At 55.4% G+C, this 25,218-nt stretch overlaps 2 protein-coding genes across 2 annotated transcripts; one reads left to right on the top strand and one right to left on the bottom strand.

Moving 5' to 3' along the window:
* Window positions 1-178: 178 nt before the first annotated feature.
* SNRNP200 (small nuclear ribonucleoprotein U5 subunit 200) lies at window positions 179-19,414 on the top strand. Its single transcript, XM_015882956.2, has 45 exons — window positions 179-312; window positions 1,394-1,557; window positions 2,421-2,592; window positions 2,712-2,904; window positions 3,694-3,749; window positions 4,304-4,402; window positions 4,660-4,812; window positions 5,094-5,193; window positions 5,328-5,464; window positions 6,299-6,382; window positions 6,562-6,735; window positions 7,107-7,244; window positions 7,374-7,529; window positions 7,761-7,931; window positions 8,061-8,254; window positions 8,583-8,706; window positions 9,076-9,225; window positions 9,355-9,465; window positions 9,779-9,910; window positions 10,230-10,418; window positions 10,562-10,759; window positions 11,059-11,211; window positions 11,325-11,405; window positions 11,582-11,665; window positions 12,137-12,243; window positions 12,348-12,466; window positions 12,698-12,852; window positions 13,028-13,217; window positions 13,372-13,545; window positions 13,959-14,119; window positions 14,375-14,602; window positions 14,849-15,040; window positions 15,201-15,379; window positions 15,556-15,707; window positions 16,201-16,309; window positions 16,421-16,529; window positions 17,087-17,276; window positions 17,370-17,534; window positions 17,794-17,915; window positions 17,998-18,141; window positions 18,222-18,398; window positions 18,508-18,668; window positions 18,758-18,839; window positions 18,928-19,020; window positions 19,104-19,414. Exons 1-45 carry the CDS (start codon window positions 268-270, stop codon window positions 19,245-19,247), a joined length of 6,411 nt encoding a protein of 2,136 aa, XP_015738442.1. The 5' UTR covers window positions 179-267; the 3' UTR covers window positions 19,248-19,414.
* A 401-nt stretch (window positions 19,415-19,815) lies between these two features.
* On the bottom strand, window positions 19,816-25,213 carry CIAO1 (cytosolic iron-sulfur assembly component 1). The gene is made up of 7 exons (XM_032448853.1): window positions 25,039-25,213; window positions 24,342-24,491; window positions 23,964-24,075; window positions 23,291-23,379; window positions 22,907-23,108; window positions 20,338-20,425; window positions 19,816-20,272 (listed from the first exon to the last, which is right to left on the bottom strand). The coding sequence occupies exons 1-7, from the start codon at window positions 25,186-25,188 to the stop codon at window positions 20,026-20,028; spliced, it is 1,038 nt and encodes a 345-aa protein (XP_032304744.1). The 5' UTR covers window positions 25,189-25,213; the 3' UTR covers window positions 19,816-20,025.
* Between the last annotated feature and the right edge of the window lie 5 nt (window positions 25,214-25,218).

Raw genomic sequence — 25,218 nt, 5'->3', positions numbered from 1 at the left:
CACCTGTGCTCTCAGCCAATCAGAAGGGGTGGAGAGTGTCCCCGCCCCCCACCTCCCGCGGTGCATGCTGGGAGCTGCAGTCAACGGGCCTCTGCCGCGGTGCATGCTGGGAGCTGCAGTCAACGGGCCCCTGCCGTGGTGCATGCTGGGAGGCCTTGTGCGGAACCTCTTCCGGGATCGGGCTGTTTCCGCTTCCGTTGTTTCCGCTTCCGCCGGAAGTTCAGCTCCAGGGCCTGTTCCCGTGCACGGCGGTGGCGGGGCGGCAACATGGCGGACGTGACCGCTCGCAGCCTGCAGTACGAGTACAAGGCGGTGAGTGCCGGCTCGGGGCCTGTGCGCGGTGGGGATGCCGGCCTCATTCCTCCGGGCCTTCCCCGTCTAACGGGGGCCAATATGGCGGATCTCGTATAGTGAGGCCTTGTCGGGCCTTGTGTGGCCTGTGGTGATTTAAACCGGGCCTGTTTGAAGCCGGGGGCTTTAAGAGATGGTTGGAGGTGCGGCCTGCGTCCCTTATGGGCGGTGGGGGCTGCTGGATATAGGGCTGTGGGGAGGATAATAGGGGCTATGGGAGGATATAGGGCTGTGGGGTGGGGGTAATAGGGGCTGTAAGAAGGATATAGGGCTGTGGGGAGGATATAGGGGCTGTAGGATGCTTATAGGGCTGTAGGATGCTTATAGGGCTGTAGGATGCTTATAGGGCTGTGGAGGGATATAGGGCTGTGGGGAGAATACTGGGGTATGGGAAGGGTAATAAGGGCTGTGGGGAGGGTATTGGGCTGTAGGAAGAAAAATAAGGACTGTGGGAGGATATAGGGCTGTAGGAAGGATATTGGGGTATAGGAAGGGTAATAAGGGTTATGGGAGGAATGTAGGGCTGTGAGAAGGATGTTGGGCTGTGGGGAGGGATATAGGGCTGTGGGGTGGATATTGGGGTATGGGAAGGGTAATAGGGGCTGTGGGGAGGATATAGGGGCTGTAGGATGGCTATAGGGCTGTGGGGGGGTAATAAGGGCCGTGGGGAGGATATAGGGCTGTGGAAGGATATAGGGCTGTGGGGGGGAAAATAAGGGTTGTAGGATGGATATAGGGCTGTGGGGGGGTGATAAAGGCTGTGGGGAGGGTATTGGGGTATGGGAAGGATAATAAGGGCTGTGGGGATGATATAGGACTGTAGGAAGGATATAGGGCTGTGGGGAGGATAATAAGGGCTGTGGGAGGATATAGGGCTGTGGGAGGGATATTGGGCTGTGGGGAAGGTAATAAGGGTTCTAGGAAAGATATAGGGCTGTGGGGAGGATAATAGGGGCTGTGGGAGGGATATAGGGCTGTGTAATAAGGCTGTAGGAACATAAAGGCTCCACCTGATGCATTGTGACCCCCATCCCCCCCCCAGAACTCCAACCTCGTGCTCCAAGCTGACCGTTCTCTCATTGACCGGACGCGACGCGATGAACCCACGGGTGAAGTGTTGTCCCTGGTGGGTAAATTGGAAGGGACGCGGATGGGAGACAAGGCGCAGCGCACCAAGCCACAGATGCAGGAGGAGCGACGGGCCAAGTGAGAGCTGAGCGGGGCCTGGGGGTGGGAGGGGGCTCTGAGGGGGCTGTGGGGCTTCAGTGGTTATAAGCAATGTGGAATCACACAGTGATGGAGGTTGGGAAAGAGCTGTGAGGTGATGGATCCCAATTGGTGCATACACCACTGAGTGGTGGCATTGAGTGGTGGTATCGTGTTGGTGTATGGTCAGATACCAACATATATGGTTGTTATATGTGGTTGAGTTGTGGGTCCTCAGAGCCCCCCCAGGTTCATCTCCTGCCCTGGTGCCCCCCTCCAGCTTATACCCAACACAACTTCAGTCGCCTTTGGCACCTCCAGGGTTGGGGCACCCACAGCTCCTCTGTTCCACCACCCTCATAGTGAAGAAGGTGACCCTAAATCTCCCCTCTTTTACCCCAAAGCCGTTCCCATATCCATCAGCCCATCCCCAAGCACCACATACACACACCTTTTGATCCTTCAGCATCCTTCACAGCTTTCCCAATGTAGAAATACTTCCCCTCGACCAAAACTTCCCCAATTCAACCCAGGGCTGGGGTCTCTTGTGATGCTGTGGGATAAAAGATCAACCCCCCCTCACTGCTGTGTCCTCCTTTGAGGCAGATATGGAGTTTCTCCTTTTCTCTCCAGGCTAAATAACCCCATTCCCTAAGCTGCTCATTGTAAACTGGCTCCAGACCCTTTGCAGCTTCATTCTCTCTCCTTGTCGGGAAGCGAAAAGTGAAAGGAAAAGGGCTAAAAAGGAGGAAAAACGGGGCAGAGTTTACCTTTATTTTTAACAAAGGGAAGGCCCACGCTTTGCTGTCCAGCATTACTGGGATTCCCTGCTTTGAGCTGCTATGGGTGCTCTCTGTTTGCAGGAGGAGGAAGCGCGATGAGGACAGACACGACATCAACAAGATGAAGGGTTACACTCTGCTGTCCGAGGGCATCGACGAGATGGTGGGGATCATCTACAAGCCTAAAACCAAAGAGACACGGGAGACCTACGAGGTGTTGCTGAGCTTCATCCAGGCTGCCCTCGGGGACCAGGTGAGGAGCTGGATGTGTGTGATGGGGGCACATCCATATCACAAGGGGGATAATATCTGTGCCATAATATCTGCCCCTATGGTGATCTCCTGCTTATGTGGCTGCTGGTTGTTCCCCAGCCACGAGACATTCTGTGTGGAGCTGCTGATGAAGTGCTGGCAGTGCTGAAGAACGAGAAGCTGCGTGATAAGGAGAGACGTAAAGAGATCGATCTGCTGCTGGGCCAGACTGACGACACCCGTTATCACGTGCTGGTGAACCTGGGCAAGAAGATCACGGATTATGGTGGTGACAAGGAGATCCAGAACATGGGTATGGACAGATTATGGTGACAAGAAGATTTAGAACATGGGTATGGGCACAGATTGTGATAGTGACAATGAGATTCAGATCATGGGTATGGGCACAGATTGTGGTGGTGATAAGGAGCTTTAGAACACAGGTATGGGCACAGGTTGCAATGATGATAAGGAGATTCAGAACATGGGTATGGGCACAGATCATGATAATGACAATGAGATTCAGAACATGGGTATGGGCACAGATTGTGGTGGTGACAAGGACATTCATAGCATGAGTATGGGCACAGACTATGGTAGTAACAAGGAGATTCAGAGCATGGCTGTGGGCAGACTATGCTGGTGACAAGGAGACTCAGAACATGGGTATGGGCACAGATTGTGATAGTGACAATGAGATTTAGAACATGGGAATGGGCACAGATTGCAATGATGATAAGGAGATTCAGATCATGGGTATGGGCACAGATTGTGATAGTGACAATGAGATTCAGATCATGGGTATGGGCACAGATTGTGGTGGTGACGAGGAGCTTTAGAAGATGGGTGTGGGCACACGTTGTCGCTTGATGCAGTTTTGGGAGCAGGGTGGGCAGGGAGCCACGTAGCAGCAGCTGCTGCTTTCTCCATCCTGCTTCCAGGAATCGTGCCTTCACACAGAGCAGCTAGGAAACATTTGGCTGCTTTTCAAGCCCCCAAATGAAGCTCTTTTATCTCTTGGATGCGCGGAGGTGGGGGGAGCTGTGAGCCCTGCATATGGCCTGCAGGTTTGTTGCTTCATTGGTTCCTCTCTCCCTGGCAGATGACAACATCGATGAGACGTACGGTGTGAACGTGCAGTTTGAGTCTGATGAGGAGGTAAGGGAGGCTCTGCAGCCTCGTGATGGCTCCTCACTTTCAGCTGCTCAGCACTGGCTGCGTTTGATGCCTGTTTCTCCTGCTGGGAGGTGGGCACTGGCTCAGGTTGGGATATCTCTGCCAGCAAAGAGAGGAGGGATTAGTTCAGATTCTTCCTGGCTTGGGAGGATTTGTTGATTATCTTGCTAATCCGAGGCTTATGGTGAGTCAGGACGATGGGAAACAGATGGTGGTATTTAGTATTTAGATCTCTCGGGGCAAACTTGATGGGAGGAAGGGATGGATTGAAATGGAAGCAGAGCTCATAGAAGTGCTGGGTGGGATCGTTGCTGTGAGAGGCTCTTGGACTCCTCTTGGAGTCTCTGTGTGATCCAAGGAGTAAAAATAACCAGCCCACGTGGTCCTTGATCCGAATGCAAGGAGCACATTGATGTTAAAAGCACCAGCTGAATCGTTTCCCTTCAGGCAAAGGCTGCCAGATGCTTCATTGCTGCCAAGGAGGAGCTGGTGTTTGATGGTGCCAAAGCCACTTATTGGCACTCGTGTTCCCATAGGAAGGTGATGAGGACATCTATGGCGAGGTGCGGGACGAGGCGTCCGATGACGACATGGAAGGAGATGAAGCCGTCGTCCGTTGCACCCTGTCAGCCAATGTGAGCAGGATGTGGAACGTGATGGGGGTCGTGTGTTGGAGGGATGGGGATCCATTGGGTCTGTGGATGGAGCTGAGCTCAGATATGGGTGGAGAGCAGCCGTGGGGGCCCAAAGTCACACAGGAGGGGTTGGGATGGTTCCCATTTGCTGGTTCCCTGCTCCCATCTGTGGGCAGGGATGGCCCTGAGATGCTCATTCTGCAGTGCCAAGTTTTAAGAGAAGAAGGTGACGTTATTATGGGGTGTTTCTATTCAAGCTCGTGGCATCGGGTGAGTTGATGAGCTCAAAGAAGAAGGATCTGCATCCCCGAGACATCGACGCCTTCTGGCTCCAGCGGCAGCTGAGCCGCTTCTATGATGATGCCATCGTTTCCCAGAAGAAAGCAGATGAGGTGCTGGAGATCTTGAAGGTGAGCAGCCAGGGCAGCTGCTGGGCGGGGGGGATGTCACCTTGATGCCTCCAGTGCAGCAGGCAATGAAGCAGAGCTCAGAGATAGTGACTCAATGGGGAGGAGGGGGAGTCACAGAGGATGGGGTTTGTGTCTGCAGCCCAAATCAGCCCCTTATTCCCACCTGGAGCTGCTGTTGGTCACTTCCACTTGCATTCGGTTCTTGTTTCACTCAGCCTAAGCAAAGCAGGGACTGTTGTACAGTAATAACTGCTTGTTCCTCGTGTCACCTCTCATCCCAGACTGCAAGTGATGACCGGGAGTGTGAGAACCAACTTGTTTTGCTCCTGGGCTTCAACACCTTTGACTTCATCAAAGTGCTGCGGCAGCACCGGATGATGAGTGAGTGGCATTCAATCTCACTTGGTCTCCATTCTCACGCGGTTCTGGGGTTCCCTGAGGCTTTTTTATTGCCATCAGTGCTGCCCTAAGAACCTGCTTTTATTTCTCATGGCCTCCTGCCTCTCTTTCATCAGTCCTGTACTGCACTTTGCTGGCCAGCGCCCAAAGCGAAGCTGAGAAAGAAAGGATAATGGGGAAGATGGAGGCAGACCCCGAGCTGTCCAAGTTCTTGTACCAACTGCACGAGACAGAGAAGGAGGATCTCATCCGGGTAAGGAGAAACCACAGGATCCTTTTTGCTCTCAGGGCTGTGGTCGTTCAGCCACGTGTGCTGTTGGTGGGAGAGGAAGCTGCTGACACAGCAGGGATCTTGAAGACGTGGGAAATGCTGCTGAGCTGACCACCAGAGCTCAGCTGAGGGCCCCGTGTTCATCATTTGCTGCTTTTGAGCGGTTTCAGTGTCTGCTTTTCCACCAAAAAAAGCCAACGTGTGCAAATCTCAGGGTTGGAATTAGGGTTGGTTGTGTTGTAACAACATCGTCTGACCTCGGAGCTTCCTCAGCCTGAGGTTGATGGCAGTACAGCACGCTGGTAACCCCTGCTCAACTCAGAGTTACCGAGCTCTGAATGGGAACTTAAGGCTAAGGAACATTGCACAGCATTGCCCCATAGTCTCACTGCATTAACTCTGCTTGGCCTTTGGAGGACTGCAGCTCCATGAATCATTTTGGGTCTTGTTTCTTACCTGTGAAGTCACGGTGCTGCTTTGGTGTTACATTAGGAAACAAACCCCAGCGCTGGTTGTATTGATGTGAAGGGCCAGTTTTGTGTCTCTGTGTTTGAGGAGCGTTGCTGGCATGTTATGAGCTGGGCTCTTGCTGGGTTTGTGCCTTTGCTCCCTCCTTCTTTTCCTGTTCTCTCTTGGAAGACAAGCTCATATCCTGGCCATGGGGGCACTGAGTGCTGCCAGCAATGACTGGCTCTGGTTCCTGTATGGTACCGTGGCTGGGTCAGGCTGGCAGGAGAGCTGGGCTGTAACAGAGGCTGAGCAGGTTGTACAGTGATGCTGCTTTGTGAGGGCTGAGCCCTTTGTATCCCGGTGCAGGAGGAACGCTCTCGTCGGGAGCGTGTCCGGCAATCCCGGATGGACACTGACCTGGAGACCATGGATCTCGACCAAGGAGGAGAGGTGAGGCTCTTCAATGCTCCCAAAGGGCTTTTTGGAGGGGCACGGCCAGGAAGGTGGGCAGATAAAGCCCCTGATGTGCTAAAGAGACACTCAGTTGGATCCAGCTCCTTTCCCTTCAGTCCTGCTATCAGGAGAGTGGTGTCTTTGTCTTCCTCTCACTCTCCCTGTGCTGTTTGCAGGCGTTGGCTCCCCGGCAGGTGCTGGACTTGGAGGACCTGGTGTTTGCTCAGGGCAGTCACTTCATGGCCAACAAAAGGTGCCAGCTGCCCGACGGCTCCTTCCGCAGGCAGCGCAAGGGCTACGAGGAGGTGCATGTGCCTGCCCTGAAACCAAAACCTTTTGGCTCTGAGGAGGTGGGTGACCTGATGTGCTGCCATTCAGTAGACACAGGCTTTAGACATTTAGACACCTCAGCTCTGCTGCTGCTCACTCTGCTGCTGTGCACTGAGGCAGCTGAGGCTGTGACAAATTGCCTCTTTTGATCAGCTCTGGGCAGCAGCAGGTTGATCCATCATGAGAACACAGCAGGGATTGGCTTCTTTTGATGGTGGGATGGGGATCAGCCTCGTTTGATCTCCCTGACACGTGCCACCATCTCTGAGCATGGGGCTTCATCTCCAACCATCTGGATGCAATGTGACCCTGCTGAGGCCTCACGTAGGCCCTGCAGTCTGGGAGATATTGAAACAGAGTCACTGAGTTGGATGTTTTTTCCCTATTTCAGCAATTGGTTTCTGTGGAAAAGCTGCCCAAATACGCCCAGGCTGGATTTGAAGGGTTTAAAACACTGAACAGGATCCAGAGCAAACTCTACCGCGCTGCATTGGAGTCGGATGAGAACCTGCTGCTGTGTGCTCCCACGGTGAGCAACCTGGGGTCCCTGTGCTGTTTAACACCCTCCATAAGGGCAATATAAAGTAGGGTGCTATGGGGATGCCTCCAATATGGGGGGAGTGTGAGTCTGACGGGGCTGGTTCTGCTTGCACTACAGGGCGCTGGGAAGACGAACGTGGCGCTGATGTGTATGCTGAGAGAAATTGGGAAGCACATAAACATGGACGGGACCATCAACGTGGACGAGTTTAAGATCATCTACATCGCACCCATGAGGTCGTTGGTGCAGGAGATGGTGGGCAGCTTCGGGAAGGTGAGGAGGGGATCAGGGCTGGAGCTGCAGGGTGAGGAGGGTGAGCTTTGTTGTAGCGGTTGTGGATGCAGGGGGTGGTATCTCTGCCTGGAGATAACAGGGAATCAGTGTGGCTTGTGCCTGTGTTAGGGTTCTGTGGGCTGTGAGGGTGTTGGTGTAGGTGTGAGCTGTCAGTGTGGGCTATGGAATCGTGTCTCCTCCATCCACCTTGACCTGTGGGCTTCCTCGTAGCGCCTGGCATCCTATGGCATCAACGTGGCCGAGCTGACGGGGGATCACCAGCTGTGCAAGGAGGAAATCAGTGCCACCCAGATCATCGTCTGCACCCCCGAGAAGTGGGACATCATCACTCGCAAGGGGGGAGAGCGCACGTACACCCAGCTGGTGCGGCTGGTCATCCTGGTGAGCAGCAAAGGGGCACAACACGCCAGGTCTAAAGGCACCTTTAGTGTCTCTGGTGTTTGGCTGGAGAGAGATGCTGAGAAATAAAGACTGAACTGTGATGAAACTCCTCTTGTTCCTCCTCTTCAGGATGAAATACACCTCCTGCACGACGACCGAGGGCCTGTGCTGGAATCTTTGGTTGCCAGAGCCATCCGTAACATTGAGATGACCCAGGAGGATGTCAGGCTCGTCGGGTTGAGTGCCACCCTCCCCAACTACGAGGACGTGGCCACGTTCCTCCGAGTGGACCCTGCCAAGGGCTTGTTCTACTTTGATAACAGGTAAAGCTGGGGCTGTTTGCTTTGCTTGTGTGTGTGTGTGTCAGTGAGGTGTTTGTGGTCCTGTTTGGTGGGAGCCAAGTGAGGTTGCAGCCATTGGTACAACATCATTCTTGCTCCCTGCATTTTGCTTAGCAGAAGTGGTTGTTACCATCCCTTAACTCAGTGTTTAACTGGAGCTGTCTCATTTCTCATTAAGCTGAGGCACAATGGAAGGGTATAGAGCTTAGCAACGTGAAATCCAGGCTTAGAGGAATTGGCTGACAAACCTCTGGCCCTTTGTTTCAGCATCTCTCCATCCCACTCACTGGTGGCCTTGTTTTCCTTCCAGCTTCCGACCGGTTCCCCTGGAGCAAACCTACGTGGGTATCACAGAGAAGAAAGCCATCAAACGCTTCCAGATCATGAATGAGATCGTTTATGAGAAGATCATGGAGCACGCTGGGAAGAACCAGGTCCGGTACTTCTCTCTTGGTGTTGTGAAACCCTCCTGGTTCGGTTTTGTTGCTGGTGAGGTTTTCAAGCTGCGGTTGCTGCAGGGAAGGGGGAGATTTATTTACTTGGTGAACTTCTGTTCTTTGTGCTCCCTGCATGAGGGATGCAGGAGGTGCCCATCTCTAAGCAGGTTGTGCTGCCCTGTTATGTGATGAGCTCTGTTGGCTCTGTTTTAGCTGCATAGCATAGACCACAAGGCCTCTGAATGAATTCTAGATCTCAGTTAAACCTCCCCACCCTCAGCACGAGGAGCAGGTTGGGTTGGGAGCCTTTACCATCTCCAGCCATGGTGCTTCCCCTCTTGACAGCAGCGCCTCCTTGTTTGACAGGTGCTGGTGTTCGTTCACTCCAGGAAGGAGACTGGCAAGACAGCACGGGCCATCAGGGACATGTGTCTGGAGAAGGACACCCTGGGCCTGTTCCTAAGGGAGGGCTCAGCCTCCACCGAGGTGCTGAGGACAGAAGCTGAGCAGTGCAAGGTAAAATCACACAGCTGGGTATAAAGGCACAGTGCAGGTTTGCAGCCCACCTTTAGGATCTCTGCTGCCTTTGGTGGCTCCTGTTCTCCCCGGGCTTAAAGCCTTGAGCTGCTTGTGTTTGTGCTGCAGAACCTGGAGCTGAAGGACCTTCTGCCTTATGGCTTTGCCATTCACCACGCTGGGATGACACGAGTGGACCGGACGCTGGTGGAGGATCTGTTTGCTGACAAACACATCCAGGTGAGCCGTGCTTCCCACCCGCTGCTATCTTTTCTGAGTGTGAAGGATCTTCCAAGGGTCGTGCAGTGATCCCAGGTCCTGCTGCTTGTCTGTCCTTCCTCTTCTGAGCCTTTAAGGCAGTTGCAGTTTCCAACCCTTGTCCCTTTTCTGCCCATAAAGAACTTCATTTTGGATCCTTCTGTCCCTTTTGTGCCCGTTTTTGGATCCTATTGACCATAGGGAGGGGTACCTACCTTTGCTGATCCTGTTTCTGGATCCTTTTGACCATAGGGTGGGTACCTACCTTTGCTGATCCCCATTTTTGCTCCTGCAGGTTCTGGTGTCCACAGCAACACTGGCCTGGGGTGTGAACCTCCCTGCCCACACCGTCATCATCAAGGGCACGCAGGTGTACAGCCCTGAGAAGGGCCGCTGGACCGAGCTGGGTGCTTTGGACATCCTGCAGGTGAATCTTTGCCTACAGCCCTGCTGCTGGGGCTGCTTCCATGCATCCTTATGACAGCAGCTCTCTGCTCTGTGCTGTCAGGCTGCCTCAGCTGCTCTGGGAGCTGTGCTGCTGTCAGGGCACGGCAGGATGGGATCACTAGGAGAGATGATAAATGATTCCCATTATCTTGCCCAGGCACATCTGAGATATTTCTGTGCCTCCTGCCAACTAGAAGCAGCAGCAGGCTGAGCAGTCTGACAGTGAAACCACAGGACAAGCAGCAAAGAGAACTTGCCAAACTAGGAGCTGTTATTGAGCTCACTTTGTCATTCCTTAGATGCTGGGACGTGCTGGGAGGCCTCAATACGACACCAAAGGTGAGGGGATCCTCATCACATCCCATGGTGAACTGCAGTATTACCTGTCCCTGCTCAACCAGCAGCTCCCCATTGAAAGCCAGATGGTGTCGAAGCTCCCAGACATGCTGAATGCAGAAACTGTGCTGGGCAACGTCCAGAATGCAAAGGTGAGCTTTAGTTTGCTCTGTGGGTGCCACCCCTTTATTGCTGTGAGCCCAGAGAGCTGCTGGGGATGGTGGGAGCTTTGCAGTGACACAGCAGCTCTGCTTGGTTAGTCTGGGGTCTCTGATGGTGCATTGCTGTCCCTCAGGATGCAGTGAATTGGCTGGGCTATACCTACCTGTACATCCGCATGCTGCGCTCCCCCACTCTCTATGGCATTTCCCACGATGATCTGAAGGGGGATCCGCTGCTGGACCAGCGTCGTTTGGATCTGGTTCACACCGCAGCCCTCATGTTGGACAAGAACAACCTGGTGAAGTACGACAAGAAGACGGGGAACTTCCAGGTGAGGAAGGGAGAGGGGTTATAACCAAGCAGAGCCGGGCAGGAGTGTCCTCTGGCTGAGAGAAGGGGGGTAAATTAGTGATTAATCAGTGATTAAACACAGATCCCATAAGGAGAAGGTGTGAGGAGTGGAGCTGCGTGTTGACAAAGCAGCTTTCCTTGGGGGATCTGTGGGCTGAGGGATTACCTGCAGCTTGTCTGGTGGTGTTAGCCCTGCTATGGCCATCGTGCCTTCTCTCTATGCCACAAACAGTGGGGTGTCATTCTGCTGCTTTGCTATGGCTGCTGTCTTTGTTGCAGGTGACGGAGCTGGGCCGCATTGCCAGCCACTACTACATCACCAACGAGACGATGCAAACGTACAACCAGCTCCTGAAACCCACCCTGAGTGAGATCGAGCTGTTTCGGGTCTTCTCGCTGTCCTCGGAGTTCAGAAACATCACAGTGAGGGAGGTAAGGAGCCATGCGTGTGTACTCAGTGATACAGCCCTGATGCTGCAGGGGATGCTGCAGATCTTTGTCTCATGTTGGGGCTGTTTCATCACTCCTCCATTGGATTTCCATAGGAAGAGAAGCTTGAGCTTCAGAAGCTGTTGGAGCGAGTTCCCATCCCTGTGAAGGAAAGCATAGAGGAGCCCAGTGCCAAGGTGAGCCCAGTCTGCCCAAACCAGGGGTCTGCTGTGTCCACCTTAGGACAGCATCCATCCCTATAGGAGCTGCCGTGTGGGCCTGCAGCTCTGGAGAGCTTAGAGCCCTCTGAGATGTGCTGCTCACACCGTGGGGATGCTCACATTGCTGAGATCCCTCTGTTCTGCTTCCCCAGATCAACGTGCTCCTGCAGGCCTTCATCTCCCAGCTGAAGCTGGAGGGCTTTGCCCTCATGGCAGACATGGTGTACGTTACCCAGGTGGGTGAGGAACAGTGGCCAGGGCCTCTCCATCTCCTCAATGGTGTCTGCTGGTGGGAGGGACAGCAACCTGCAACCCAGGGGTTGAGTTGGTGTTTGAAATGACTTGGAACATAAGTAGAGCTGTGAGTGGTAGGGAGAGACAGCTCCCATCGGGATACAGGTTTGATCTTTGGAGTCTTTGGTTTCTAATTAGAATCCTGAGGAGGTAATTGAGAGGCTGCAGGGCTGTTCTGCCATAAACACCAAAGCTGCCAAGGCTGGGAGCTGAGTCAGTGCGCCTCCATTGAGTGGCTGGGGGTGAAGAACGTGAGCTGAAAGCAGAGGATGGAAGTGGGGAGGGGGAGGTGTTGGATGTGATGATCCCATGGAGGTGGGGAGGGGGAGGTGTTGGGTGTGATGATCCCATGGAGGTGGGGAGGGGGAGGTGTTGGATGCCACAATCCCAGCTGAGCTCTGATGCCCCCCCAGTCTGCAGGGCGGCTGATGAGAGCCATCTTCGAGATCGTCCTGAACCGGGGCTGGGCTCAGCTCACAGATAAGACCCTCAACCTCTGCAAGATGATCGACAAGCGGATGTAAGTGACAGCACCTGTATTGAGCTTAGGCTTCCAGGGGTGCCTTGGTGGGCAGCATTGGGACCCCAGTGAGGCCTGCAGCTGTGTGGGTGCCGTCCCTGCAGGTGGCAATCCATGTGTCCTCTGCGCCAGTTCAAGAAGCTGCCTGAGGAAGTGGTGAAGAAAATCGAGAAGAAGAATTTCCCTTTTGAACGGCTCTATGACCTGAACCACAATGAAATAGGTACTGGGAACACAGGGGGGGTGAGCCTTGAGGGTGCTGAGGTTGGGGCGCCTGATCCTGGCTGAGACCTGGTGTAAGGTCTTATGCAGCCTGAGTTAGACTGGGGCTTTCCTGTAGCTCTTCTCATTGTCCAGCTGTGCTCACGTTGCAGATATTGCCCTGGGTGAAGTCCCAGAGCTGTTATTAACCCTGCCGTCCACTTATCCTGATGGCAGCTCCTTTCTCTTGCAGGAGAACTGATCCGGATGCCCAAGATGGGCAAAACCATCCACAAATACGTCCATCTGTTCCCAAAGCTGGAGCTCTCGGTCCACTTGCAGCCCATCACCCGCTCCACCCTGAAAGTGGAGCTCACTATTGCCCCCGACTTCCAATGGGATGAGAAGGTGAGCAGTGAAACCAAGGGGAGCTGCCCTCAGTAAAGAAGGGCTGTGAAATACAGGCAGGCTGAGCATCACAATGGGGGTAGGGTGGTGTTTCATGGGGCAGGATTGCTGTGATGCTGTTCAGTCCCTGGAGCTCTGCATCCAGCAGCATATGGTGATGGTTCCTCTTGCTCAGGTTCATGGCTCATCCGAAGCCTTTTGGATCCTGGTGGAGGATGTGGACAGCGAGGTGATCCTGCACCACGAGTACTTCTTGCTGAAGGCCAAATACGCCCAGGACGAGCACCTGGTCACCTTCTTTGTGCCCGTCTTTGAGCCTCTGCCCCCGCAGTACTTCATCAGGGTGGTGTCTGACCGCTGGCTCTGTACGTCCCACCCTGCCTACCTGTCTCCCAATGGGGTCTTATGGGGGGGTATCAGGTTTTGGGGCTGCCCTGGGTGGGGAAGGGCTGCTGTTATCCTGGTGACATCCAGGCTGAGGCAGCTCTCTGAGATAGAATCACTTTGTGTGTCTGACAGCCTGTGAGACCCAGCTGCCCGTCTCGTTCCGCCACCTGATCCTCCCTGAGAAGTACCCCCCTCCCACGGAGCTGCTGGACCTGCAGCCCCTGCCCGTCTCTGCCCTGCGGAACAGCGCCTTCGAGAGCCTCTACCAGGACAAGTTCCCTTTCTTCAACCCTATCCAGACTCAGGGTGGGTACCAGCTCTTCTTGCCTCCTCCAAGCTGCTGCTCCACGGCTCCTGGTTCTTTTGGCACTCACAACCCCACAGCCTCCATCAGGCACAGAGATTTGATGCTTCTAAATGTTTTATGGGCCGGATGTGTCCCTTTGTACATCAGGCAGCCTGAGGTTTGCTCTTGGAAGCTGCTTTGTACCCAACTTCACCTGTGCTGCTCGTAGGGATGGGATAGAGAGCGACCCAAAGTGCCCACATTGAACCTCCTGGGCATGGCCAGAATAGGGAGCTCCCATTTGGGATGTGCTCTGATGGGCTAAAACTCTTAAACAGCTTTTTCTGCATCTCCTTATGTGAGCCAGGCCTTGGCTGTGTCCTCCCAGCCTTGTAAAGCTGCTCTCTTCTTTCTTTTATCCCTCTGCCCCCAGTGTTTAACACCGTGTATAACAGCGATGACAACGTGTTTGTGGGTGCCCCCACGGGCAGCGGAAAAACCATCTGTGCTGAGTTTGCCATCCTCAGGATGTTGCTGCAGAACTCAGAGGGACGCTGTGTGTACATCACCCCCATGGAGGCCCTGGCAGAGCAGGTCAGCTTTGCTCCAGCTTCACTTTCCTTCTCTATCCCCCCTTCTGTTTCCCATTCCCCATCCATTTAGTGCTGGTGCAGCGCTCAGAATGGTTGGAGTCCTGTCATTAATTGCTTTCCTGATGTATCTGAGGGAGCAAAGAGACACTGCCCTGCCTCTGCCCTGCTGCTATTGGGGTGTGTGGGCATCTCCAGGGCTTCAGTAGGATTTATTGGCATAGGACAGTGATACACAGCACCCATTGCCTTCCCTCAGGTCTTCATGGACTGGTATGAGAAGTTCCAGGAGCGCCTGAATAAGAAGGTGGTTTTATTGACGGGTGAGACCAGCACCGACCTGAAGCTGTTGGGCAAAGGGAACATCATCATCAGCACCCCTGAGAAATGGGACATCTTGTCCCGGCGCTGGAAACAACGCAAGAACGTCCAGAACGTCAACCTGTTCATTGTGGATGAAGTGCATCTCATCGGGGGAGAGAATGGGGTACGGGCTGGGGGGGCTGGGGGGGTCATTGTGTTGGTCTGAGAGCAGGGAGCAAAGTGGATGTGGGGTGGTTGGCTTCTATCCCTGTGGGTTGGGATGGGATGGGTTGGGATGGGATGGGATGGGATGGGATGGGGGGACCTTGGGAAGCCAAGGAGCTCAGGGTGGTAGATGGGCTCTCTAAGACCCCCTACCCCAAATGCTGCTCCATGGCTCCCTGCTCCAACCTGCCCTGTCCCCCCTCAGCCCGTGTTGGAGGTCATCTGCTCCCGGATGCGCTACATCTCGTCGCAGATCGAGCGGCCCATCCGCATCGTGGCCCTCAGCTCCTCCCTGTCCAACGCCAAGGACGTGGCTCATTGGTTGGGCTGCAGTGCCACCTCCACCTTCAACTTCCACCCCAACGTCCGCCCCGTGCCCTTGGAGCTGCACATCCAGGTGGGCTTTGGGCAGTCACTGCCATCCCCCCCCTTTCCCTTTCCCCNTTTCCCCTTTCCCCTTTCCCCTTTCCCCTTTCCCCTTTCCCCTTCCATTTCCCCTTCCCCTTCCCCTTCCCTTTCCCCTTCCCAACCAGCATCATCCTGCTCCTCTCCTGCAGGGCTTCAACATCAGCCACACGCAGACCCGCCTGCTCTCCATGGCTAAACCCGTGTACCACGCCATCATGAAGCACTCCCCCAAGAAACCCATCATCGTCTTCGTGCCGTCCCGCAAGCAGACGCGGCTCACGGCCATCAACATCCTGACCACGTGTGCTTCAGATGTGCAGAGACACAGGTAGAGCTGCTATGGGATGTAATGTGTGGCCTTTCCTCCTCTGGGTGAGGCAGGGAAGAGCTCCTGGGCTGTGTGTGCTGAAGGAGAGCTCATATTGTGTTGCCTTTAGGGGGTAGGGGGGACACAGGCTGGTGGTGGGCCTGGCAGTGCCCCCCTTACCCCATACCCCCCTGCAGGTTCCTACACTGTGCAGAGAAGGACCTGGTGCCCTACCTGGATAAACTGAATGACAACACTCTGAAGGAGACGCTGGTGAACGGGGTGGGTTACCTGCACGAGGGGCTGACGGCCATGGAGCGGCGCGTGGTGGAGCAGCTCTTCAGCTCTGGTGAGGGCTGGGGTGGGGGCACATCCCCCTATAGAACCTGGGGTGGGGGCACATCCCCCTATAGAACCTGGGGTNCTATAGAACCTGGGGTGGGGGCACATCCCCCTATAGAACCTGGGGTTGGGGGCACATCCCCCTATAGAACCTGGGGTGGGGGCACATCCCCCTATTGACCCTGGGGTGGGGGCACATCCCCCTATTGACCCTGGGGTGGGGGCACATCCCCCTATAGAACCTGGGGTGGGGGCACATCCCCCTATAGAACCTGCAGAACCTTCTCTCCACTCCTGGCACTGCTTTTGGTCTATTGGGCCGGGTGTGACAGCTTGTCCGAACCTCTCTGGTCCTAAAAGATCGGGGTCTTCAGCTTCACCATCTCCTCCCCATGCACTGAGTCTGCCCTCCCATATGTGCAACCTCTGCATCTCCCTGTTGTTTCTGGGTCCCGGATGCATCCAGCCCCTGGTCTGACTGCTCCCCCCGTTCCTCCCAGGTGCAGTGCAGGTGATGGTCGCCTCCCGCAGCCTCTGCTGGGGTCTGAACATCGCAGCTCACCTGGTGATCATCATGGACACGCAGTACTACAACGGCAAGATCCACGCGTGAGTTGGGTGGCAATCCCTATGTCCTCCATCCCCCATCCAGGCAGCACCTGAAGGCTGGGAGAGCTTGGGGAGCCACTCTATATTAACTTCAACCTCTCTGCATCCCAGGTACGTGGATTACCCCATCTACGACGTGCTGCAGATGGTGGGTCACGCCAACCGCCCGCTGCAGGACGACGAGGGACGGTGTGTCATCATGTGCCAGGGGTCCAAGAAGGTACGTGAGGGGCAAGGTGCCATTTCTGGCCTGAAAGATCCACCAACAGAATCACAGAATGACCCGGGTTGGAAGGGACCTCAAGGATCATGTAGTTCCAACCCCCCTGCCTGGCAGGGCCACCAAACATACACATTTACTACATCAGGTTGCCCAGGTGACCCCATAGATCCCCCATAGAGACCCCATAGACCCCATAGAGACCCCATAGATCCCCATAGATCCCCATAGAGACCCCATAGATCCCCATAGACCCCATAGATCCCCATAGAGACCCCATAGAGACCCCATAGAGCCCCATAGAGACCCCATAGACCCCATAGATCCCCATAGAGACCCCATAGATCAGGTTGCCCATGGCCCTGTCCAACCTGGCCTTGAACACCTCCAAGGACGGGGCATCCACAACCTCCCTGTGCAGCCTGTTCCAGGGCCTCACCTCTCTCCTATTAAAGATTTAATATGGGATGCTGGTTTCTCCTTGTGCAGCCCGATGTGATCCGTGTGTTCAAGGCTCTGCCCTCATCCCCTCCCCTTCTACCTCTGCTTTGCTGTAGGATTTCTTCAAGAAGTTCCTTTACGAGCCGCTGCCGGTGGAATCCCACCTGGATCATTGCATGCACGACCACTTCAACGCCGAGATAGTCACCAAGACCATTGAAAACAAGCAGGACGCTGTGGATTACCTCACCTGGACCTTCCTGTACCGCAGGATGACGCAGAATCCCAACTACTACAACCTGCAGGGTGAGCAGGGGGGGCTGCATGGTTGGGGGGGGACAGCAGGAAAGCAGCTATTGTCCAGCATGGGGGATTCTGAGCACACTGCTGGTCCCACAGGTGTGTCCCATAGGCATCTCTCCGATCACCTCTCGGAGCTGGTGGAGCAAACCCTGAGCGACCTGGAGCAATCCAAGTGCATCAGCATCGAGGACGAGATGGACGTGGCTCCCCTGAACCTGGGGATGATCGCGGCTTATTACTACATCAACTACACCACCATCGGTGAGGGGGGCAGGGGAGGCAGTGCAGTGCTTGATGCTGCTCTGTGCTGTGTCTGGAGGCAGTGCAGTGCTTGCTGTGCTTGCAGTGCTTGCTGTGCTGTGTCTGGATGCAGGGGGTGAAGGGGGGAAAGCACCGTGTGCCTGCAGCTCCCCCATTCAGCACCAGGCTGCATGTTGTGTGCCTGAAGGCCTCTCTTACATCACCCAGCCAAATGCTGCTCTCTTCTTCCTCACCCCATTGACCTCCCTGTCCCCCCCAGAGCTCTTCAGCATGTCCCTCAACGCCAAAACCAAAGTGCGAGGGCTGATAGAAATCATCTCCAACGCTGCCGAGTATGAGAACATCCCCATCCGGCACCACGAGGACAACCTGCTGCGCCAGGTGATGCAGAACAAAACCTGCCTTTGTGTCCTGCCCTGCGAGGCTTCAGATCTAACCCCTCATTCATGTCCCCCCCCCACAGCTGGCCCAGAAGGTCCCCCACAAACTGACCAACCCCAAATTCAACGACCCCCACGTCAAGACCAACCTCCTGCTCCAGGCTCATCTATCGCGCATGCAGCTGAGCGCCGAGCTGCAGTCGGACACGGAGGAGATCCTCAGCAAGGTGCAGCAGGGCGGGCAGGGGGAGATGATGCTGCATCCCCCAGTGCTGCTTTCTAAGCCACCCCCATCTCTTGTATGCAGGCGATCCGGCTGATCCAGGCCTGTGTGGACGTCCTGTCCAGCAATGGGTGGCTGAGCCCAGCTCTGGCCGCTATGGAGCTGGCGCAGATGGTGACACAAGCCATGTGGTCCAAGGATTCCTACCTCAAACAGCTGCCTCACTTCACCTCTGAGCACATCAAGCGCTGCACCGACAAGGTAAAACCCAAACCAGAACCACGGCTCCGTGCTGGACAACTAGAGGTGGTGATATAGGCATGGAGACCCCATGGTAAGCATAGGGCTGAGTGCTGTGCTGCTGCTGCAGGGGGTGGAGAGCGTGTTCGACATCATGGAGATGGAGGACGAGGATCGGAACGCGCTGCTGCAGCTCTCGGATGCTCAGATCGCCGACGTCGCCCGCTTCTGCAACCGCTACCCCAACATCGAGCTGTCGTATGAGGTGGTGGAGAAGGAAAGCATCCGCAGGTGAGGGATTGAGGGGGTACATGGGATGGCAGCGTGCTGCAGCCATGCAGCGCTGCATTGGCACCCTGACATCCCTTCTGTCCATGCAGTGGTGGGCCCGTGGTGGTGCTGGTGCAGCTGGAGAGGGAGGAGGAGGTGACCGGCCCCGTCATCGCCCCCCTGTTCCCACAGGTGTGTGCCAGGACATGGGGGGGGTTTGGGGGCAGCCATCCCTATGGGCAACATCCCCAATGTTGTTTGTCTGCTCTTTGCCCTGCAGAAACGTGAGGAGGGTTGGTGGGTGGTGATCGGAGACTCCAAGTCCAACAGCCTCATCTCCATCAAGAGGCTGACGCTGCAGCAGAAGGCCAAGGTGAGCGGGGCTGTGTGGGGCTGCCCTGTGTTCGCCCCCCATCCCGACCCCACAGCCCTGACCCCATTTATTCCCCTCTCCAGGTGAAGCTGGATTTCGTGGCTCCGGCCACAGGGACCCACAACTACACGCTGTATTTCATGAGCGACGCCTACATGGGCTGCGACCAGGAGTATAAATTCAGTGTGGATGTGAAGGAGGCCGAGAGCGACAGTGAATCCGATTAGCAGCTGTGGGGCTGCACTGCCCCGCTCTGGTGAGGACCCCCGACCAAACCCTGATGCTCCTTATCTCCCTCTGTATCTTATTGCCTGTTTTTTATGGTGTTGTACAGTGTTTGATAGAACAGAGCTGCGTCTGAAGCAGCTGCAATAAATGCTGAGCCTTCCTCCCCCCCCTTCCCCCCATTTATTTGTTTGGGGCTGAAAGCTGAGAAGCATTTGGGGTCGTTTCCCCCCTAATAAAGCGCTCTGCTTTTCTGCCTTTAACTGTGAGGCTGAATTTCAACACCTCCCCCATGTTGCATAGTGCTTCTATGCCCTTATGTTGGCTGCTGCGAGTTAATTAGCAAAACTAATTAAGGCAAAGTGAGCTGTCAGCAGGGAGCTGGGCCATGCTGGGGTTTGGCAGCAGGAGAACAAGCTGGGAGCAGCACAGACACAGCAATGCAGCCCCGGGGCTGTGCTTTATGGGGGGGTACAGCCCTCACAAAACCTGTTCCCTCCCCCCATCACCCTCCAGCCCCAAAGGCAGCACCTCCACCCTCACCCATAAGAAGAGCCCGGAGGCTTTGAGTTGACAGCAGGGATTTATTGAGCAGCCAGCAGCAGGAGGCAGCGATCCCTTCTCTCTAAGCCCCCCCAGCTCCCAGCAGAGCTTTGGGACAGCCACAATTCACCTGGAGTCCAAATGGTGCAGGGGGGCAGGACACAGCTTGGTCACCCCCATCCCGTAACAGCACTGGGCTTTAGGAGGAGCTCAGCCATCTCACAGTGCCCCAAACCCTCAGCACAGCTCGGGCTGCTGGTACTTCCAGAACGCCATCTCCCCATCGTCGCTGCAGGACGCGAGCAGCCCCGGCTCCTTCGGGTTCCAGGCCACGCAATTGACATCCTGGGTGTGAGCCCGTGCTACGTGTGCTGTCAGACTGAACGTGGGCTGCTGCTGCGGGGAGGAGGACGACGTGCTCTCCTCGAACACACGGATGGCGTCGTCACCGCAGGCTGTGGCCAATGCTCCGGTGAGGCGGCACCTGGAGGGGGGACAGCATGAAATAGCAGCTAAACTCATAAAGCACAGCCCCAGCCCTGGACTCACCACGACACGTCATAGATGGTTCTGCTGTGGTACCCTGACAGGTTGCAGACGCATTTCCAAGTGGGGTCGTTGCCGCTGCACGTCACCCCTAAAGGACAGGAGGGGAAACTCAATGTGCTGCTGGGCAGGGGGAGGAAAAGCAGATCCAACACTGAGTGATCCAACACAGCACTGAGTGATCCAATGGTACAGGCACTGAGTGATCTCTACAACGCCACTGAGTGATCCAACAACACAGCAACTGAGTGATCCAACACACAGCACTGAGTGATACAACACACAGGCCACTGAGGTGACTCCAATGTACAGCACTGAGTGATCCAACACACAGCACTGAGTGATCCAATGTACAGCACTGAGTGATCCAACACACAGCACTGAGTGATCCAATGTACAGCACTGAGTGATCCAATGTACAGCACTGAGTGATCCAATGCACAGCACTGAGTGATCCAATGTACAGCACTGAGTGATCCAACACAGCACTGAGTGATCCAATGTACAGCACTGAGTGGAATCGGCAACAACACAGCAGCAACTGAGTGAATCCATGATACAGCACTGAGTATCCAACACACAGCACTGAGTGATCCAAACCACAGCACTGAGTGGATCAATGTACAGCACTGAGTGATCCAATGTACAGCACTGAGTGATCCAACACAGCACTGAGTGATCCAAACACACAGCACTGAGTGATCCAATGTACAGCACTGAGTGATCCAACACAGCACTGAGTGTCCAACAACACAGACAGCTGAGTGGAATTCCAATGGTTACAGCACTGAGTGATCCAACACAGCGACTGAGTGATCCAAACAACAGCACTGAGTGATCCAACAACAGCAAACTGAGTGATCCAATGTACAGCACTGAGTATTTGGGCTCAAATAGAAAACATTAGAGGGACATAACATTATGTATTTTGCGGGTGATTCTCGATGACTCCACAGCACTGAGTGATCCAACACACGCCACTGAGTGATCAATGCTCACAGCACTGAGTGATCCAACACAGCACTGAGCCCGCACTCAACACACACACACGACTCCGCCACTCCGTCTACACTATTCGAAACACAGCAACTGAGTGATCACACAGCACTGAGTGGATCCAACACAGCACTGAGTGATCCAACACAGCACTGAGTGATCCAACACAGCACTGAGTGATCCAACACAGCACTGAGTGATCCAACACAGCACTGAGTGATCCAACACACAGCACTGGTGATCCATACACAAGCACAACGAAGTGATCAATGTACAGCAACTGAGTGATCCAACCACAGCACTGAGTGATCCAACGTACAGCACTGAGTGAGTCCAATGCACAGCACGCTGAGTGATCAACACACAGCACTGAGTGATCCAACACAAGCACTTTAGTGATCCATGTACAGCACTGAGTGATCCAATTGTACAGGCACTGAGTGACCAGACAAGCAACTGAGTGATCCAATGTACCAGCACTGAGTGATCCAACACAGCACTGAGTGATCCAACCAAGCAAACTGAGTGAATCCAATCACGCACTGATTGAATGCCACAACAGGCCAACTGCGTGATCCAACACAGCAACTGAAGTGATCCAAATGACTCGACAACGCGAAGCAATCATGAGGTGATCCAACACACAGCACTGGAGTGATCCAATGTACAGCCACTGGACGTGATCCCAACACGAACAGCACTTTGAGTGTTTCCAACAGGAGCTAGAACTTCGAGCTAGAGTGTCTGCCAGAACAGGACAAAGGCCGACTGGGAGTTGATGACCATAGGGTAAGGCACTTGAGAGTGATTCCAATCTAGGTTATCCTATCTTATAGCACTGAGTGATTCCAATGCAGCAGCAACTGAGTGTATCCAATGCACAAGCCATGAGTGATCCATGTAAGCACTGAGTGATCCAACACAGCACTGAGTGATCCAACACTGAGTGATCCAACACACAGCACTGAGTGATCCAATGCACAGCACTGAGTGATCCAACACACAAGCACTGAAGTGATCCACACCGCACTTAGTGATCAATGTGTTACAGCACTGAGGATGATACCAACACACAGCACTGAGTGATCCAATCAGTACAGCACCGAGAGCACGCTGTAACCAACACACAGCACTGAGTGGATCAACACACAGCACTGAGGATCCAAGCACAGCAGCTGAGTGATTCCAACACACAGGCACTGAGTGATCCAACACAGCACTGAGTGATCCAACACACAGCACTGAGTGATCCAACACAGCACTGAGTGAATACAACACACCACAGCACTGAATGGATCAACACAGCACCTGAGTGGAATATCAACACACGGGCCATGCAAATGAGTGATACCACACAGGCACCTGGAATAGGATCACAACACAGCACTGAGATAGATACCAACACAACAGCATGAGTGATCCAACACGAGCATGAGTTGATGGCCAATGTACAGCACTGGTGATTCAACACTGAGTGATCCAACACACAGCACTGAGTGATCCAACACAGCACTGAGTGATCCAACACAGCACTGAGTGATCCAAGTCCCAGCAAGGAGCTGTGTTAGGAGCTCACCCTCCTCATTGCCCGGCTTGTAGCACTGCCAGATGCGCACGGTCTTGTCGTCGCTGCAGGACGCCAGGCGCTGCCCGCTGCCATCGAACGCGATGCTCCACACGGTGGATTCGTGACCCTCCAACGTGGCACAACAAACCCAGTCGTCCTCCTCCTCGTGGTACAGCTTCACCGTGTCGTCGTAGCTGGCTGAAGCCAGGAGCTGGGACAGGAATGGGATCAACACCCCAAACCCACAGGGATTGCAAAGCCCTGCCCCCATAGAGGACCATTCAAACCCCATCTCTTGGGAGCACTGACTCCTTATGGCCCTGTGGCTCAGATCCTTTCCCATCACACACAGTGATGCCCGCAGGTCCCGCTGCCCTTGAGCTGGGCTCTCACCTCCTGGTTGGGATGCCACACCACGTGCTTGACGTCCTGAGTGTGAGAGTTGAGGACGCTGACACACTCGTATTCCTCCTCTTCATCCACTGCGGGGAAAAACACCTTCCATGAGGGAATGGGGCCAGAAGGGACAGTATTGGGGTCAGAAGGGGCAACAATGGGGCCAGAAGGGACACAGTGGGGATGGAAGGGGCAGCAATGGGGCCAGAAGGGGCAGTATAGGGGGCAGAAGGGACAGCAATGGGGCCACAAGGGGCAGTATAGGGGGCAGAAGGGGCAGCAATGGGGCCAGAAGGGACAGTATAGGGGGCAGAAGGGGCAGCAATGGGGCCAGAAGGGACAGTATAGGGGGCAGAAGGGGCAACAATGGGGCCAGAAGGGACACAGTGGGGATGGAAGGGGCAGCAATGGGGCCAGAAGGGGCAGTATAGGGGGCAGAAGGGNGGGGCAGAAGGGGCAACAATGGGGCCAGAAGGGACACAGTGGGGATGGAAGGGGCAGCAATGGGGCCAGAAGGGGCAGTATAGGGGGCAGAAGGGGCAACAATGGGGCCAGAAGGGGCAGTATAGGGGGCAGAAGGGGCAGCAATGGGGCCAGAAGGGGCAGTATTGAGGACAGCAGGGACACAGTGGGGCCGATGCCCTTGGGGTCCCCTCATTCCCCCCCTCACCTTCCCAGACCCACACGCTCTTGTCCCGGCTGCACGTTGCCAGCAGGCTGCCCGACGGCGCCCAGGCCACCGACTTCACCTCGTTTTCGTGTCCTTCCAATGTGGTGACGCACTGTGGGGGGCACAAGGAGCTGCAGGGCGCCACTATGGGGCTGGGTTATGGGGCTGGGTTATGGGGCTGGGTTATGGGGCTGGGTTATGGGGCTGGGTTATGGGGCTGGGTTATGGGGCTGGTTATGGGGGTTGCTGGGTTAGTGGGCTGGGTTGTGGGCTTGGTTGTGGGGGTGGGCTGGTTATGGGGTGGTTGTGGGGCTGGGTATGGGCTGGGTTATGGGCTGGTTATGGGGCTGTGTTATGGGGCTGTGGGGGGGGTCTGACCTCGAAGCCGTCCTGGCAGCGCTTCCAGATGCACGTGGTGGCGTCGAAGCTGGCAGAGGCCAAATAGGAGCCACAGGGCGACCAGGCCACTCTCCTCACTGTGCGTTGGTGGCCATCAGACAGCACAGCACGGCAAGCCTCCAGCTGACCCTAATAGGGGGGGGGTGGATGGGGGACCCCAATAGGAGCCCAGCCCCCACCCCACCCACGTGTATTAGGGCCATTAAGCCCGCCCCCTCCTTTAAGCCCCTCCCACGCTCCTCTGGCCCCGCCCTTTTTACCCCACCCTCTCGGCTCCGCCTCCTATTGGCCACACCCTCCCTTAGCCCCGCCCCTTCCTTAAGCCCCTCCCACCACCATCTGGCCCCGCCCACATTCACTATGTCTCCGCCTCTACTCGTCAGCCATTGGCTGCGCCCTCTCTTAGCCCCGCCCCCTCCTTTAAGCCCCGCCCACGACCCTCTTAGCCCCGCCCCCTTTCACCGTGTTCCCGCCCCTACTCGTCACCCATTGGCCGCTCCCTCTCATAGCCCCGCCCCCATTCATTGTCCCCGCCCCTACTCATCAGCCATTGGCTGGGGCCTCCCTTAGCCCCGCCTCTACTCGTCAGCCATTGGCTGCGCCCTCTCTTAGCCCCGCCCCCACCCTTGAGGCCCCGCCCCTTCCTTCCGCCCCGTTATCCCCCTCGTTCCCGTTATCCCTCGGTACCGTCCCGCCCCCACACTCTCACGGCCCGGTCCCCGCCGCAGGACGCGATGAGGTTCCCGTTTGGGCTCCACGCCAGGAACCAGCACCGCGCCTCGGGATGCGCCGCCACGCGGCTCTGCAGCACCAGCGCCTCCTTCATCGCGTCGCACCGTAATGACGTCACACCGGA

The sequence above is a fragment of the Coturnix japonica genome, chromosome 22 (genome assembly GCF_001577835.2).
Source record: "Coturnix japonica isolate 7356 chromosome 22, Coturnix japonica 2.1, whole genome shotgun sequence".
NCBI lineage: Eukaryota > Metazoa > Chordata > Aves > Galliformes > Phasianidae > Coturnix > Coturnix japonica.
The sequence above is the reverse complement of the archived record's forward strand: the minus strand, read 5'-3'. Positions and strand labels throughout refer to the sequence as shown.